The 18,091-nt window shown below is 35.0% G+C and overlaps 1 protein-coding gene across 1 annotated transcript in view; it reads right to left on the bottom strand.

Moving 5' to 3' along the window:
- The window catches only part of LOC105439626 (atrial natriuretic peptide-converting enzyme-like), a 37,981-nt gene that overhangs the window by 16,511 nt on the left and 3,379 nt on the right, over nt 1-18,091 (bottom strand). The window contains exons 4-14 of the mRNA XM_030985193.1: nt 16,948-16,986; nt 16,099-16,345; nt 15,171-15,268; nt 14,186-14,299; nt 13,100-13,237; nt 12,070-12,207; nt 11,034-11,171; nt 6,912-6,950; nt 6,064-6,310; nt 5,125-5,222; nt 2,952-3,059 (exon numbers count right to left, since the gene is read on the bottom strand). Coding sequence (XP_030841053.1) covers nt 2,952-3,059; nt 5,125-5,222; nt 6,064-6,310; nt 6,912-6,950; nt 11,034-11,171; nt 12,070-12,207; nt 13,100-13,237; nt 14,186-14,299; nt 15,171-15,268; nt 16,099-16,345; nt 16,948-16,986 — 1,404 coding nt within the window. The remainder of the gene's footprint in view (nt 1-2,951; nt 3,060-5,124; nt 5,223-6,063; nt 6,311-6,911; nt 6,951-11,033; nt 11,172-12,069; nt 12,208-13,099; nt 13,238-14,185; nt 14,300-15,170; nt 15,269-16,098; nt 16,346-16,947; nt 16,987-18,091) is intronic.

Genomic DNA, 18,091 nt, shown 5'->3' with positions numbered 1-18,091 from the left:
GTCTGACAGGTCTAACTAAGCAGAAAATAACCATTCATAGGTAGATCTGTCATACATTTTGGTCGTCTCTAAGAAATCATTCACATGGTACACAATAGCACATTCCACTACATTACAGCATTCTACATAAATGGAAAATCACTTATACCGGGTAGGTGAAATAGTCAACATTTTAACATGATTAAGATCGTAGTAGATTATTTTTCGATTTGAATAATATTAAGGGATTGGGTAACTTTGTCTCAGATTCTGAAACAAAATCCTGGATTTAGCTCATGCTGCAATGATAATTATAAATAGGTCAGTCAGGAACCCCATGACTTTTACAAGCCGATCGCCTGTCTCATTATCAAGATATTTATGATTGGAAATCGGAATCAAATTTTGTGTTTGCCTAACGGTTTTCATAACACTACAGTCTATTGGGGAAAATGAGTGTGGTAAAACCGGGGTTCCATGACACATGCTCCGCCGACGATTGCTCCGGTGACATTTGCTCCGACGACATTTGCTCCGCCCAAAAAGTGTCCCATTAAATACAAATGCTACTAGTACTACGACAAATGCTTCGCCGACAATATTTTTTTTTCACGGGTTGTTTTTTTTTTTTTTTTTTTCTTCATTTTCTGAATGCATTTCATGAAATTATGTAAATGAAATGAAATGAATGAATGTTGATGTGTGGGAGGAAAAAGCAGTTGCCTAAAAGTCATTTCGAATATACTGAAATAACTTTCCATCTATCACTGTACGTCCCACATAATGTACACTAAACACTCATTACATGTCATGGGAAGTTTTTTTTTTAAAGTAGAGCAGCAAGCCACATTCCCCAATACGCGCATACCTCCTAGTTAATTTCAAACAGCTCATCAATATGTAATACCTGAAATTACCTCAATGAAAGAAGACTAATAACATGAGAGGAAAGAAAAGAGGAAAGAAAAGAGCAAAGAAGACAACCGTTTTTTTGCTATTCCCCATAATGTTTGATTTAAAAAAATAAAAAATAAAGTTATAGCTCCTTACGCAAGTTCTCCGGCGAAAGATAATTACTCCGCTCAAAATCTGTTTCATGTATTACTCATTAGCTGATCCAAAGCTCAAGGCTATCTCTCTCTCTCTCTTTCTCTCTCTCTCCCATGCTCCTCCTTTTCCTGTTTACACCGTTTTCTTGTCTTCTTTGCTCTTTTCTTTCCTCTCATGCTATTAGTCTTCTTTCATTTCCATCACTTCTTCTCTGCTCCCCTCTCGAGTTCTATTTCTCTCGTGAAATTGAAACGTAAAGTAATACAATCATGTAGTACATTCTTGTTTAGAATAATATTTTCAATAATATCCAGTCCATTTTCTAAAGGTTTCTTTCCTTTAGTTAAGTGTATGTAGCTTTAATATATATATATATATATATGTTAGTGTGTAAAACACTCCGTTTCATTCGAGTACTTTGTTTTCACTGAATAATTTAAGGGACTCACGAGGCCACCGGAAGAAGAGCAATTGGCTTATCATGAAGAACTAACATCAAACTGCAACAAAATGATTTGTATAAATGTGAATAAGCAGAAAGGCTGCCATCTCATTTTTCCCGTCTGAATGGGTTCTCTTCCTTACGTATATAAGTGCCCTTATTTTCTAAACTTCCATGATGACCTAGTACACTGTATAATGCTTTACCTAGTAAGATGCATTGATCGAGGTAATTTCAGGTATTACATATTGATGAGCTACTTGAAATTAACTAGGAGGTATGCACGTATTGGGGAATGTGGCTTGCTGCTCTACTTTTTTTTAAAAACTTCCCACGACATGTAATGAGTGTTTAGTATACATTATATGGGAAGTACAGTGATAGATGGAAAGTTATTTCAGTATATTCGAAATGACTTTTAGGTAACTCCTTTTTTCCTCCCACTTCATCAACATTCATTCATTTCATTTCATCTACATTATTTCAAGAAATGCATTCAGAAAATGAAGAAGAAAAAAAGAAACGAAAAAAATAGGTGTAAAGAAAATATTGTCGGCGAAGCATTTGTCGTAGTACTAGTAGCATTTGTAGTTTATGGGACACTTTTTGGGCGGAGCAAATGTCGTCGGAGCAAATGTCGGCGGAGCAATTGTCACTTCAGGCGGAGCAATTGTCGGCGGAGCAATTGTCGGCGGAGCATCTGTCGGCGGAGCAATTGTCGGCGGAGCAACTGTCGGCGGAGCAACTGTCGGCGGAGCATTTGACGTCGAAGCAAATGTCGCAGAGCAATTGTCGCGTTTTGCGGAGTAAATGTCGGCGGAGCATGTGTCGGGTTACCAAAACCGGTCACTCAAAGATTTTTACTTTTTTGAGGCACTCCATGATCATTTTGAAGCGTAATTTTTTCAGGACATCATTATTACACCATATCACAGACACTGATAACACATAGGACCATGCCTCTCAGATTTAACAATGTTACCCGATGCCTTAATGGAAGGTAGTAGAGGTGTTGTGTTGTATTCTATTCTAAGCATAAAGACATCATCAAAAGTACAATGGTAATTGCAAAGGAATTCAATACAATTGTTGTGATCTATACAACTTTGCCTTCAATAACATCTTAGTGGTGGGTACATTAATAAGTATCATTAACTCAACACCTGGGCCCTGTTTTATAAATCTTGTTAACAATAATAAAAGCTAAATTTCTATGCCAATTTTGCTTTCTGCCAATCAAATGCCACGATTTCAGTAGCTTGTAACAGTTATTGTTACTTGTTATTAATAACAAGTTTTATGAAACAGGACCAAGGTGTTGATACAGTTGAAAGCTTTCAGTTTTTATAATTTTAGATTATTTTAGATTTAGGTTTTGATATAGTCTGTTATAGTTATTTCTCGCCAATTGGAACGGATGATGCCCTTTCAAATTCACATGATTATACAAGTCAACTGAAGAATAATGTGTTATGCTTACGACAATACTCCTCATCAGAAAAGTCACCACAATCATTGTAACCATCACAAGTTTGAGAATTCAGAATGCAATGGTTGTTGATACATGTGAAAGAGTCATTGCCGCACCCTGGTCAACATGAAATTATAGAAACTCATAAACAAATCAACTACTGATAAAAATTGAATCAACCTAAATGCAGATGTAATATCTAATCGACTTGCCCTCAATCCAAAGTATTGAACGGCCCAACGGACATAAACAGTTAATGTTAAAAGACCACCCAAAACACTTCTTTGAATAAATGTGTGGCTAGAGTAATGAGATATATCCGATTTAGTACTTTTATCCACAAGCCTTGACAGATTTTTATGTCGAAATTACGAACTGAATGTACAGTGAATGAGTGGGCAGACATTAGAACCTTTGTTTTTTGCAATGTCAAAATGACATTGTTCTTACCCAAATTTTGACAAAACCTTTGGCACACTTTACAGGTTCTATGTCCCATTTGCAGGTCAAACAATTTTTTTTTTAAATGTTTGATTCCAACGGCATTTGAAAGACAATTCTTATTTAGAACTACCCTCAAAACGAAAGGGTTTGAAAATGGCTTTTTTTAGGAAAATAAAGACCATTAGTTGTTGAATCCACATAAGTGATTGCAATCACCTAGGTAATAGTCTGATTTTCAGACCCTTGTACCGAATGGTCTTACGTTTGGTGCTGCACAAACATTCAATCAGTTTGATTTTGGCCATTACAAGTAGTGGGTTATTGATGTAGACAAATGTACCTACCATATTACAGCTCATTTTATGTATGTAATTATTACCAAAGAAAAAGAAGATGTCAGTCAGTCACTCAATAGTGTCTGACAGGGAAGTCTAGAAAGTAAATGGGTTTCCTTGCATAATTTGAATACTAGGACACTGCTAACATTTAAATTTCACAGATAGGACATTCATGACATATTCAAAATTCCTGCAACGTTCTACATAATGTGATGTTGGCTGCAAAAGGGACATAGTATCTTTAATCTAGTTATATATATATATATATATATATATATATAAGAAATTAAATGACATCAAGCATAAAGGGAGTACAATATAACGGTAACAAATCTTGTTGATTTCAAGTGAAATATTAGGAGAGCAGACACAGGGTTCCCCTACATATTACACTAAAATATCATATCCTACATATTTTAGTTTAATTTTATGTTCTGCTGTATTTTAGCGCAATTCTGTGTTCTCTTAATTTGTTTGGTCATTCTATGTTCTGCTGCATTTCACCCTAATTCTACTTCCTGCTGTATTTCAGCATAATTCTAGGTTCTGCTGTTTTTTAGCGTAATTTTAGGTTCTGCTGTATTTTGGCATAATTCTACTTCATGCTGTACATGTATTTCAGCATAAATCTAGGTTCTGCTGTTTTTTAGCGTAATTCTAGGTTCTGCTGTATTTTGGCATAATTCTAGGTTCTGCTGTATTTTAGCATCATTCTATTTTCTGCTGTATTTTTAAGCATCATTTTATGTTCCGCTGTATTTCAGCATCATTCTATTTTCTGCTGTATTTTAGCCTCATTATATGTTTTGCTGTATATCAGCGTCATTCTACGTTTTGCTGTATTTCAGCATAATTCTATGTTCCGCTGCATTTTAGCGTCATTCTATCCCTGTTCTGCTGTTTTTTAGCGTTATGCTAGGTTCTGCTGTAATAGCAAAAAATATAATTGATGTTTGAGTCAATATTTCAACATTTTGTGTAGAATTTTTGTGTATGTAACTTAGCTCTATTAGAGAAAACAGGCAAAATCAAAACTGGTCAATGAATTATGGAGAAGAAGGTTTTTCTTGTAATTTCTTGCATTTTTTTTTTTTTTTGGGGGGGGGGGGCAATTTTAAAGCAAACTTTCAAAATTATATGAAAAATTTCTGCGGATCTCATTCATTGTGACTTTATTAATACAAATTTCACAATTCTGTGTAGAAGTTTCCACTCCCCCTACCCAGCCCTATCCATAAAGCAAACAGACTCCAAATCGGATGAGAAATTATGAAGAGGAAGCATTTAGAAATTGTGGATGGATGATGGATGCCAAATGCAACTGCATACTGTTTAGCTCATCGCACCAATCGGGCCAGATGAGCTTTAAACCAAAACCAAAACTAGATGTGTGTACATACCTAAAGATCCAGGGATCACTGTTAGCTGCAGCTGGAACCCCTGACGCTTGACTGAACCGTCACTGGTGAATCGCATCCAACTGTTAGAACTGTACAATCTGTAGAACAAGACAAAATTGTGTCAATACTTTTTCTGATATTAATACATACTATCTGATTATTCACTATGTTCTGGATACACTGTTATTTCACACTTCAGCACCAATGATGTAGTATCATCAAAAAACAAACATTTCATAGTCATAGCAATCCTTTCGATTTTTGTTTGCATTTGCAAGAACACCCCAAAACTAATCTAACTGTAGCTTGGCTGTAAACCATCCTGATTTGCATATTATTATAGTTAGTCGTTTCATAGAGCAGTGTCCAAAACCACATCAGATGTCATTGGGAGAGACTACCCAAAGTATGATTTCATCGTTTCTTTCTTTTCTTTTCCAGTGTGAAGGAACCACCTGGCACCAACTCATAATCTGTCGTACAGGCAAAAATGGTTTTAAATATCTGAGACATGGCAGATAACATCAGAGTCTCAGAGGTTTTCAGTTTGTAGCACAGGAGAAAGTGAGTTGCTGTTGAGAGCAAGATCACCTACTTTCTTTAATAGAGAAATATCCTTATCACAATGACAAAAGACCTACAAAAGTCTGACAGACCGACTGACAACGGACCGACCAAAATGACAAAATTGCATTAATATAGAAACTGACACACAACAAAAACTAATGTACTGGTACTTATATCAAAATTTGTTGGGATGAGACGTCACACCCACCATAACAGAACATTTGAGTTACATGAACACACACACATGCGCAAATTTAGAGACACATGTATAGGTGAAACACTATTTTGTTCATATGGCTTCTTCAAGTTAAAATGCAAGTGCATGTGCATTAAAAATGCACAAATATAAATAATGTATACATTTACACAAACCTCAAAGACGCTGGTATATCTTGTCCTGAGAAAGTTTTTACCACCAAGTTGCCAGGCGTATGACCATTCCCTATGCTCAGATGGTCACAGCAAGATTCCAGATCAAATGCTATGAATGTGATGATCACAGAGTAGTTTGATGGAGCTGTGATGTACCAAGTATAATAGGCGTTGTTTGGATACTCATGAGGATAGTTTGGTGATGAAATTGACAGCGTTTCTCCAACAGTCAGGTTAACAGCTGAAACTTTAGTAGTGTAAGAAATAAACCAAGTACAATAATTTGATGATAAATTTTGTCTGTTTAAATGAAAAAAAGGACATGCAGATCATCAAATTGGTTCAAGTCATAGATTTAAATTCTTGAAAAAAAATCTATTTCATTTTCTTTTATTTACTGCAATTGCACTTTGCCATAATGTCCAACATTATTTTTGCTCATATGATTGTATTGTATTTTTTCTGGTGTATGGTAATCTTGACGTCAAATTCATTTGGGTATTACCATACAAACGGATATACTGAAAAACAGCCTTTGGGGCTGAAAGTGTGTTTTTACTGTGTCTAAATAAAATCAACAACAACCCTTAATGTAGCTTAATATAAGGTATGCACATTTAGGTTCAAAGAAGGTCAGATAAAATAGTTATAAAATACAGGTGACACATGGGGTATTTGCACATAAAAATAGCACACGCTTACATACATGCACACACGTGTACTCTTCTCAACACTAAAATAAGAGTATGTAGAAAATTATTTAAAAACGTTTGTCTAAAGATATATGAAATAATTGAGTGCAGTGTTTAAAGACGTGTTTACCAATGGAGTAGTTATAATGGTAATACCTGAACTTGGGTCGTTGGTTGGACTAACCGTAGTAGTACCTAGGAAAACAAAAGAATATTGCATTATTTGCTTAAACATAAAGCAAACGCATGTGTTTCATTTCACTTTTGCCTGTTAATCAGTATGAATAAAGAAATATACAATCACACATATATGCACACACATACTTTTCTCAACACTATTCATTAAGAGTATGTAGAAAATTATTTTTAAATATTTGTTTAAAGTTTAAGATATGAAATAATGAAGGATAGTTTGGTGATGAGATAAAAAACATTTCTCCTAGAGTCAAGTGCGCTGCTGAAAATTTAGTAGTGTAAAGAAAAAAACCCATGTACAATAATATGATAAATTTTGTCTGTTAAGATGATTAAAGGAAACCTCACCCCTAAAAATAACTTAAGTTATTCTGAGAGATTTTATTGTAATCTTGCCCAATTAATCTACACGATACCCTACCAAAGCGTATGTGAGATGTATATAAAACAAGATATTCTTAGCATAATGTACAGTTTCTCAGGACAACATAGGCATCGCCATTTGCTCGATATCATAGGCCTACTATGCAAAGTCGTTTATCAAGCAAATGTATTCAAATCTATAGGCGCTTTCTTCCCACGTGTGTGTGCAGTGATGAAGTATTTCATTCACTTGCTATTATCTTTTGGCAATAATTGTCTGAATGCAAATTGCATGAAAATAAGCTGATGTTTGCATTTATGGTAATTTATGCAATTAAGGTCATAATATTTAACTTTTTACCCCAAAATCATATATTCTTCATATTTAAACATTCATTTTTACTACATATACTCATTTGGAATAATAATAAAGCAAACAAATTTGAAATAGCCAGGTTAGTCCGTATGTTATCTATTGCTTTGATAATTAGGTGGTCTGTCGTTTACGACAGATCACCTATTGTTTTCGTCAGAATTTTCTTTCTTATTATTCTTATTATTATTATTTATTTTTTATTTCTCCACACTTTTTTGTTCCGATGATAACTCAAGATCGGTTCAGTCAATTTCGTTCAATTTTGGCACAGTCATAGGTCATTGCCATAAGACATGACAGGAACATGTTCAAAGACATCAAGTCTTTATGACGTCATCCAGGCGCCATTTTTTTTTTTTTTTGTTCTTTCAACTCATCATCATATATTCATAACGGAAAGGCATTCCTTATTCATATTTATCATGATCAAGGTCAATATCCGTCCGGTCAATTTCAGGTCAAAGAACCACCCGCATGTGTACGTCCGCGCGTAAGCGTGCGCAAAAAATAAAAATGCTCCAAATCGTCTCAAATTTATTTTGCATATGTTTCAGGCCATTTTAAGCATTTTGCAAAAAAAACGCGCACGCACGCATGCGTGCGCGTTTTCAAGCGTACTGGTATTTTTCAACATAGAATAGCCAGATTTTCTCTGTCATCATATTCGGCACATTTTTCCAAGCATTTTGATACCCTGTTCATCTTTTTCTGCACATTAATAAGGTAATGAGCGTCTGTTTAAGATAATTTCCGTGCGTGCGAGCTCTTGTAATACCTAGCATACATGGGCAAAAACATGCCTATACAAAATCCATTGTAGCGCTTTAGGATGCAAGGTGAACCCAATTTTTTTCTCCATATTTTGATAGAGTATGAATTGGAGATATGATTTCATGTCTCATTTGACCCTTAATGAACTCATGACGTCATCATAATGGCCTCCGAACTCAAAATTTCAATATGCATATTATGACGTCAGCATATTTTTGGAAAATTGATTGTATCTCTGTAAATATTGATCAATTTAATTCCGATTTTTGATGTTTTAGCTGAGACAATTCTCTACAAATGCAGTATTCACGAATTTTCATTTTGACGAAAGTATCATAGCGTATTTTTGCGATTAAAGGAGGCATGTCAATTTTTCACATTTTGCGTGTATTCTCTATGGGGCATGACTTTTTCTCAAAACTGGATTCTACATTCCCGTCTTTCACGAGCAATATCTCCGTCGTTTTTGCTTCGTTCTTGCTGAGCTTCGAGTATGTTGTAGCTGAGACAATAAGTGTGCCATTTATTTCTCGATCAGATGCCGGGATCATGCTCATATTTCACTTGCAACGTATGATTTGAGAATTTCATTTTCCGTTTACGTGTAATCGCTATGGGAAACGTTTTGGTATATCGGTAACGCACTTGACTTCCGACCTCAAGGTCCCTGGTTCGAGTCCGGGCGTCTCCAACAATTTTTGTTCTTCACTTTTTTTTCTTTTTGACCTTTCAATGATCATTAGAATTGAAGACAGACCACCTAATTCCTCCCCATGACGCATTAAATTTCTAGTTTTCTTTGTTTTTTTAACTCATGTATTTTATTGTTTTTGTTGTTTTATTTCATTTTTAACTATAATTCAACTATTTTGACCCCCAAAACAAACACCTACCGGTAAATTATAAACAAGACCGAATAACCAATGTTTTATCTCTTTTGTTTTTACACAAATCACAAAAATGAGTGATTTTGGGGCTGACTTTGTAACAGGAGGTTTGATTTTCGAAAAATTCATTTCAAAAGATGCTCAAGACCCGGAAGAAGAAAAAAATCATAAAATTTCAGCGCAAGAGTTTTTCGCACTAAAAAATGATTGCGAAAAATGTAGAGGGGGGGCTTCTAAAGCCCCAACCCCCGGGCTATATAGGGTTAAGAAAGGTAGTAGAGGTGTTGTGGTCTAGTGGATAAGTCATCGAACCGCAGATCACAAGGTATGGGGTTCAAATCCCAGCCCAGCATAAACGTCCTTTGGCAAGACGTTAATCTAAATTTCCCACACTCCACCCAGTCGTTAAATGGGTACCCGGTAGGATGCGAAAGTTAATGAAGTATGCTCAGCATTTTGAGCGTCTGTAAAATGATGCCTGGCTGGAACGCTCCCCAGGGAGTTGAGATACAAAAGCTATACAAAAGCAGGATGAAAGATCCTTGGAAATTCTAGTAAAATATTCATTTTCAAAGAGTAAAATAAGATCGAATATCCTAATCAATTCTAAGCACAAAGACATCATCAAAAGTACAATGATATTTGCAAAGGAATTCCATACAATAATTGCACTCCATAACGACCTTGCCTTCAATAACAACTAAACTGATGCAGTTCATTCATAATCATCATTTACTCCACACCTGGGCCCTGTTTCATTAAAATTGTTATCAATAACAAATAACAATAACTGTTATAAGCTACTGAATCAACGCATTTGATTGGCAAAGAGCAAATTTGTTATAAAATTGAGCTTTTCTTATTGTTAATATTAATGTTCATGAAGAAGGGCCCAAATGAAAGCTTTCAGTTTTGATAATTTTAGATAGTCTTATACAAAGGTTTTGCTATAGTCCGTTTTTATTCGTATATTTCTAGCTGAACTGAAATGGATGAAGCCATTTCAAATTCACAAGATTGAACAAGTCAACTGAAGAAAAATGTGTATGCTTACGACAATACTCCTCATCAGAAAAGTCACCACGATCATTGAAACCGTCACAAGTTTGACAATTCAGAATGCAATTCTTGTTAGTACATGTGAAAGAGTCACTGCTACACCCTGGTCAACATGAAACTATAGAAATTCATGATCATATTATTTACTGACAAGTGCTTTATCATTGCCAAAATTTAATCAACCTAAATGCACAAGTAATATAATTTGGGGTTGGAACCAACTGGCCCAAGAAATTTTGGTTGACCAGCTTCCTCTACCAGTAGATTAATCCCCCACCCCCCCCCCCCCATTACAAATTGACTTGCCCTAAATCAAAAGTATTCAATGATCTTCAGGACATGAACAGATGTCAGCACGTAAATTGCATAAGCTGTTGCTTTTGTGGGGTGAAGGGTTAACCTAAATGAAATTAATTTGTCAACTGCTATATTTTAGTAATTTTACAAACTAAGAATATTGCCATCTTCAACATAAGTGTGATGCAGCATTAAAACAAGAGAGTTGCAACATTCAAAATAAGTGAGCTGTAACCTTTTACATAACAGTGTTGCAACATTGAGCAAAAGAGTGATGCAACATTCAATTTACATAATAGTACTGTGATTTTTAACAATTTCTAATCTTACCTATGCAGTTCAATTCATCCTCTCTGTTATCGCAATCATCGATACCATCGCAAACCCAGCTTGGATCATACACACATTCATAGTTAGATGCACACTCGAAGCAGGACGAGTTTGCTGCGGGGGTTGCTGCGGGGGTTGCTGGAATAAAGTGAACTTATACAGTTAATGCCAGTTGAACTAAAAGTCACTAGTGCATATGCATGCAAAAATATAAAGTACATAAATGTCGCAATGATTTACAATTGTTTTGGTAGTCAATATATAAAAACCCAGACTTTTAAAATTTTGCTGCATTCTATATTGCAAACTTGAAAAAAGGACCTTGTGACCTGGAAAGGATGATGCCATTTCAAATTCACAAGATTGAACAAGTCAACTGAAGAAAAATGTGTTTGCTTACGACAATACTCCTCATCAGAAAAGTCACCACGATCATTGAAACCGTCACAAGTTTGACAATTCAGAAACAATTCTTGTTAGTACATGTGAAAGAGTCACTGCTACACCCTGGTCAACATGAAACTATAGAAATTCATGATCATATCATTTACTGACAGGTGCTTTATCATTGCCAAAATTTAATCAACCTAAATGCACAAGTAATATAATTTGGGCTTGGAACCAACTGGCCCAAGAAATTTTGGTTGACCAGCTTCCTCTACCAGTAGAATAATCCCCCACCCTTCCCCCCCCCCCCCATTACAAATTGACTTGCCCTAAATCAAAAGTATTCAATGATCTTCAGGACATGAACAGATGTCAGCATGCAAATTGCATAAGCTGTTGCTTTTGTGGGGTGAAGGGTTAACCTAAATGAAATTAATTTGTCAACTGCTATATTTTAGTAATTTTACAAACTAAGAATATTGCCATCTTCAACATAAGTGTGATGCAGCATTAAAACAAGAGAGTTGCAACATTCAAAATAAGTGAGCTGTAACCTTTTACATAACAGTGTTGCAACATTGAGCAAAAGAGTGATGCAACATTCAATTTACATAATAGTACTGTGATTTTTAACAATTTCTAATCTTACCTATGCAGTTCAATTCATCCTCTCTGTTATCGCAATCATCGATACCATCGCAAACCCAGCTTGGATCATACACACATTCATAGTTAGATGCACACTCGAAGCAGGACGAGTTTGCTGCGGGGGTTGCTGCGGGGGTTGCTGGAATAAAGTGAACTTATACAGTTAATGCCAGTTGAACTAAAAGTCACTAGTGCATATGCATGCAAAAATATAAAGTACATAAATGTCGCAATGATTTACAATTGTTTTGGTAGTCAATATATAAAAACCCAGACTTTTAAAATTTTGCTGCATTCTATATTGCAAACTTGAAAAAAGGACCTTGTGACCTGGAAAGGATGATGCCATTTCAAATTCACAAGATTGAACAAGTCAACTGAAGAAAAATGTGTTTGCTTACGACAATACTCCTCATCAGAAAAGTCACCACGATCATTGAAACCGTCACAAGTTTGACAATTCAGAAACAATTCTTGTTAGTACATGTGAAAGAGTCACTGCTACACCCTGGTCAACAGGAAACTATAGAAATTCATGATCATATTATTTACTGACAAGTGCTTTATCATTGCCAAAATTTAATCAACCTAAATGCACAAGTAATATAATTTGGGGTTGGAACCAACTGGCCCAAGAAATTTTGGTTGACCAGCTTCCTCTACCAGTAGATTAATCCCCCACCCCCCCCCCCCATTACAAATTGACTTGCCCTAAATCAAAAGTATTCAATGATCTTCAGGACATGAACAGATGTCAGCACGTAAATTGCATAAGCTGTTGCTTTTGTGGGGTGAAGGGTTAACCTAAATGAAATTAATTTGTCAACTGCTATATTTTAGTAATTTTACAAACTAAGAATATTGCCATCTTCAACATAAGTGTGATGCAGCATTAAAACAAGAGAGTTGCAACATTCAAAATAAGTGAGCTGTAACCTTTTACATAACAGTGTTGCAACATTGAGCAAAAGAGTGATGCAACATTCAATTTACATAATAGTACTGTGATTTTTAACAATTTCTAATCTTACCTATGCAGTTCAATTCATCCTCTCTGTTATCGCAATCATCGATACCATCGCAAACCCAGCTTGGATCATACACACATTCATAGTTAGATGCACACTCGAAGCAGGACGAGTTTGCTGCGGGGGTTGCTGCGGGGGTTGCTGGAATAAAGTGCACGTATACAGTTAATGCCAGTTGAACTAAAAGTCACTAGTGCATATGCATGCAAAAATATAAAGTACATAAATGTCGCAATGATTTACAATTGTTTTGGTAGTCAATATATAAAAACCCAGACTTTTAAAATTTTGCTGCATTCTATGTTGCAAACTTGAAAAAAGGACCTTGTGACCTGGAAAGGATGATGCCATTTCAAATTCACAAGATTGAACAAGTCAACTGAAGAAAAATGTGTTTGCTTACAACAATACTCCTCATCAGAAAAGTCACCACGATCATTGAAACCGTCACAAGTTTGACAATTCAGAATGCAATTCTTGTTAGTACATGTGAAAGAGTCATTGCTACACCCTGGTCAACATGAAACTATAGAAATTCATGATCATATCATTTACTGACAAGTGCTTTATCATTGCCAAAATTTAATCGACCTAAATGCACAAGTAATATAATTTGGGGTTAGAACCAACTGGCCCAAGAAATTTTGGTTGACCAGCTTCCTCTACCAGTAGAATAATCCCCCACCCCCCCCCCCCATTACAAATTGACTTGCCCTAAATCAAAAGTATTCAATGATCTTCAGGACATGAACAGTTGTCAGCACGCAAATTGCATAAGCTGTAAAGCTTTTGTGGGGTGAAGGGTTAGCATAAATGAAATTAATTTGTCAACTGCTATATTTTAGTAATTTTACAAACTAAGAATATTGCTATCTTCCATCTTTCACAGAAAAAGTGTTGCAATATTCAACCTAAGAATCTTGCTATCTTTAACATAAGTGTGATGCAGCATTAAAACAAGAGAGTTGCAACATTCAAAATAAGTGAGCTGTAACCTTCTACATAATAGTGTCGCCACTTAGAGCAAGAGAGTGATGCAGCATTCAATGAACATAATAGTACTGTGATTTTAAACAATTGCAATCTTACCTGTGCAGTTCAATTCATCCTTTCCGTTAAAGCAATCATAGTCACCATCGCAAACCCAGCTTGGATCATACACACATTCAAAGTTAGATGCACACTCGAAGCAGGACGAGTTTGCTGGGGGGTGCAAAAATATAAAGTACATACATTTCGCAATGAATTACAATTGTTTTGTAAGTTAATGATTTTATACAAACCCTGACTTTTATAACTTTGCGGTATTCTATGTTGCAAATTTGAAAAAAGGACCTCGTGACTTGGAATGGATGATGCCAATTCAAATTCACAAGATTGAACAAGTCAACTGAAGAAAAATGTGTATCCTTACGACAATACTCCTCATCAGAAAAGTCATTACAATCATTGAAACCGTCACAAGTTTGAGAATTCAGAACGTAATTCTTGTTAGTACATGTGAAAGAGTCATTGCCTCGTGCATGCATACAAAAATATAAAGTACAAACATTTTGCAATGAATTACAATTGTTTTGTTAGTTAATGATTTTATACAAACCCTGACTTTAATAATTTTGCTACATTCTATGTTGCAAACTTGAAAATAGGAGTGTTGTGACCTTAAACATAGAGTATTTTAACACTAAAGCTTTTAGAATAGAATAGAATAGAATTGTATTGTCTTCTTCCAAAGAAAGAAGAAACTTTCTTTCCAGGTGGTACGTACATGTATATAAACAATTCACAACAGATACAAAATATATAATACAAATACAATCATACCAAAATATTGCATGAATAAGCACAATTAATACAAATTTCACAATTCTGTTTAGAAGTTTCCACTCCCCCTACCCAGCCCTATCCATAAAGCAAACAGAATCCAAATTGGATGAGAAATTATGAAGAGGAAGCATTTAGAAATTGTGGATGGATGATGGACGCCAAATACAATTGCATACTGTTTAGCTCATCGCACCAATCGGGCCAGATGAGCTTTAAACCAAAACCAAAACTAGATGTGTGTACATACCTAAAGATCCAGCGATCACTGTTAGCTGCAGTTGGAACCCCTGATGCGTGACTGAATAGTCACTGGTGAATCGCATCCAACTATTAGAACTGTACAATCTGTAGAACAAGACAAAATTGTTTAACACCTTTCATGATATCAACACATATTATCTGATTTTATACACTGTTATTTCACACTTCATCACCAATGACGTAGTATCATAAAAAAAAAACATTTTATAGTCATAGCAATCCTTTCGATTTTTGTTTGCATTTGCAAGAACACCCAAAAACTCATCTAACTGTAGCTTGCCTGTAAACCATCCTGATTTGCATATTATTATAGTTAGTCGTTTCATAGAGCAGTGTTAGGTCCAAAACCACATCAGATGTCATTGGGAGAGACTACCCAAAGTATGATTTCATTGTTTCTTTCTTTTCTTTTCCAGTGTGAAGGAACCACCTGGCACCAACTCATAATCTGTCGTACAGGCAAAAATGGTTTTAAATATCTGAGACATGGCAGATAACATCAGAGTCTCAGAGGTTTTCAGTTTGTAGCACAGGAGAAAGTGAGTTGCTGTTGAGAGCAAGATCACCTACTTTCTTTAATAGAGAAATATCCTTATCACAATGACAAAAGACCTACAAAAGTCTGACAAACCGACTGACAACGGACCGACCAAAATGACAAAATTGCATTAATATAGAAACTGACACACAACAAAAACTAATGTACTGGTACTTATATCAAAATTTGTTGGGATGAGACGTCACACCCACCATAACAGAACATTTGAGTTACATAAACACACACACATGCGCAAATTTAGAGACACATGTATAGGTGAAACACTATTTTGTTCATATGGCTTCTTCAAGTTAAAATGCAAGTACATGTGCATTAAAAATGCACAAATATAAATAATGTATACATTTACACAAACCTCAAAGACGCTGGTATATCTTGTCCTGAGAAAGTTTTTACCACCAAGTTCCCAGGTGTATGACCATTCCCTATGCTCAGATGGTCATAGCCACTCTCCAGATTAAATGCTATGAATGTGATGAGCACCGAGTAGTTTGATGGAGCCGTGATGTACCAAGTATAATAGGCGTTGTTTGGATACTCATTAGGATAGTTTGGTGATGAAATTGACCGCGTTTCTCCAACAGTCAGGTTAACCACTGAAACTTTAGTAGTGTAAAGAAATAAACCAAGTACAATAATTTGATGATAAATTTTGTCTGTTTAAATGAAAAAAAGGACATGCAGATCATCAAATTGGTTCAAGTCATAGATTTAAATTCTTGAAAAAAATCAATTTCATTTACTTTTATTTACTGCAATTGCACTTTGCCATAATGTCCAACATTATTTTTGCTCATATGATTGTATTGTGTTTTTTTCCGGTGTATGGTAATCTTGACTTCAAATTCATTTGGGTATTACCATACAAATGGACATACTGAAAAACAGCCTTTGGGGTTGAAAGTGTGTTTTTACCGTGTCTAAATAAAATCAACAACAACCCTTAATGTAGCTTAATACAAGGTATGCACATTTAGGTTCAAAGAAGGTCAGATAAAATAGTTTTAAAATACAGGTAACACATGGGGTATTTGCACATAAAAATAGCACACACTTACATACATTTGCACACACATACTCTTTTCAACACTAAAATAAGAGTATGTAGAAAATTATTTAAAAACGTTTGTCTAAAGATATATGAAATAATTGAGTGCAGTGTTTAAAGACATGTTTAGCAATGGAGTAGTTATCATGGTAATACCTGAAATCGTGTCATTGGTTGGACTAACCGTAGTAGTACCTAGGAAAACAAAAGAATATTGCATTATTTGCTTAAACATAAAGCAAAGGCATGTGTTTCATTTCAATTTTGCCTGTTAATCAGTATGAATAAAGAAATATACAATCACACATATATGCACACACATACTTTTCTCAACACTATTAATTAAGAGTATGTAGAAAATTATTTTTAAATATTTGTTTAAAGTTTAAGATATGAAATAATGAAGGATAGTTTGGTGATGAGATCAAACACATTTCTCCTAGAGTCAGGTGCACTGCTGAAAATTTAGTAGCGTAAAGAAGAAAACCCATGTACAATAATATGATAAATTTTGTCTGTTAAAATGATTAAAGGAAACCTCACCCCAAAAAATAACTTAAGTTATTCTGAGAGATTTATTGTATTCTTGCCCATTAATCTACATGATACCCCCATCAAAGTGTATGTGAGAGGTATATAAACCAAGATATTCTTAGCATAATGTACAGTTTCTAAGGACAATAGGCATCGCCATTTGCTCGATATCATAGGCCTACTATGCAAAGTCGTTTATCAAGCAAATGTATTCAAATCTATAGACGCTTCCTTCCCACATGTGTGTGCAGTGATGAAGTATTTCATTCGCTTGCAATTATCTTTTGTGCTATAATTTTCTGAATGCAAATTGCATGGAAATAAGCTGACGTTTGCATATTTGTGGTAATTTATGCAATTAAGGTCATAATATTTAATCGTTTTACCCAAAAATCATATATTCTTCATATTTAAACATTCATTTTTTTTACTCCACACCCGGGCCCTGTTTCATTAAAATTGTTATCAATTACAATAACTGTTAAAAGCTACTGAAATCAACGCATTTGATTGGCAAAGAGCAAATTTGTCGTAGAAATTGAGCTTTTCTTATTGTTAATATTAAGGTTCATAAAGGAGGGCCCAGATGAAGGCTTTTAGTTTTGATAATTTTAGATAGTCATATACAAAGGTTTTGCTATAGTCCGTTTTTTATTCGTATATTTCTAGCTGAACTGAAATGGATGATGCCATTTCAAATTCACAAGATTGAACATGTCAACTGAGCAAAAGAGTGATGCAACATTCAATTTACATAATAGTACTG

The sequence above is a fragment of the Strongylocentrotus purpuratus genome, unplaced genomic scaffold (assembly GCF_000002235.5).
Source record: "Strongylocentrotus purpuratus isolate Spur 01 unplaced genomic scaffold, Spur_5.0 spur5_scaffold_14, whole genome shotgun sequence".
Taxonomy (NCBI): domain Eukaryota; kingdom Metazoa; phylum Echinodermata; class Echinoidea; order Camarodonta; family Strongylocentrotidae; genus Strongylocentrotus; species Strongylocentrotus purpuratus.
The sequence above is the reverse complement of the archived record's forward strand: the minus strand, read 5'-3'. Positions and strand labels throughout refer to the sequence as shown.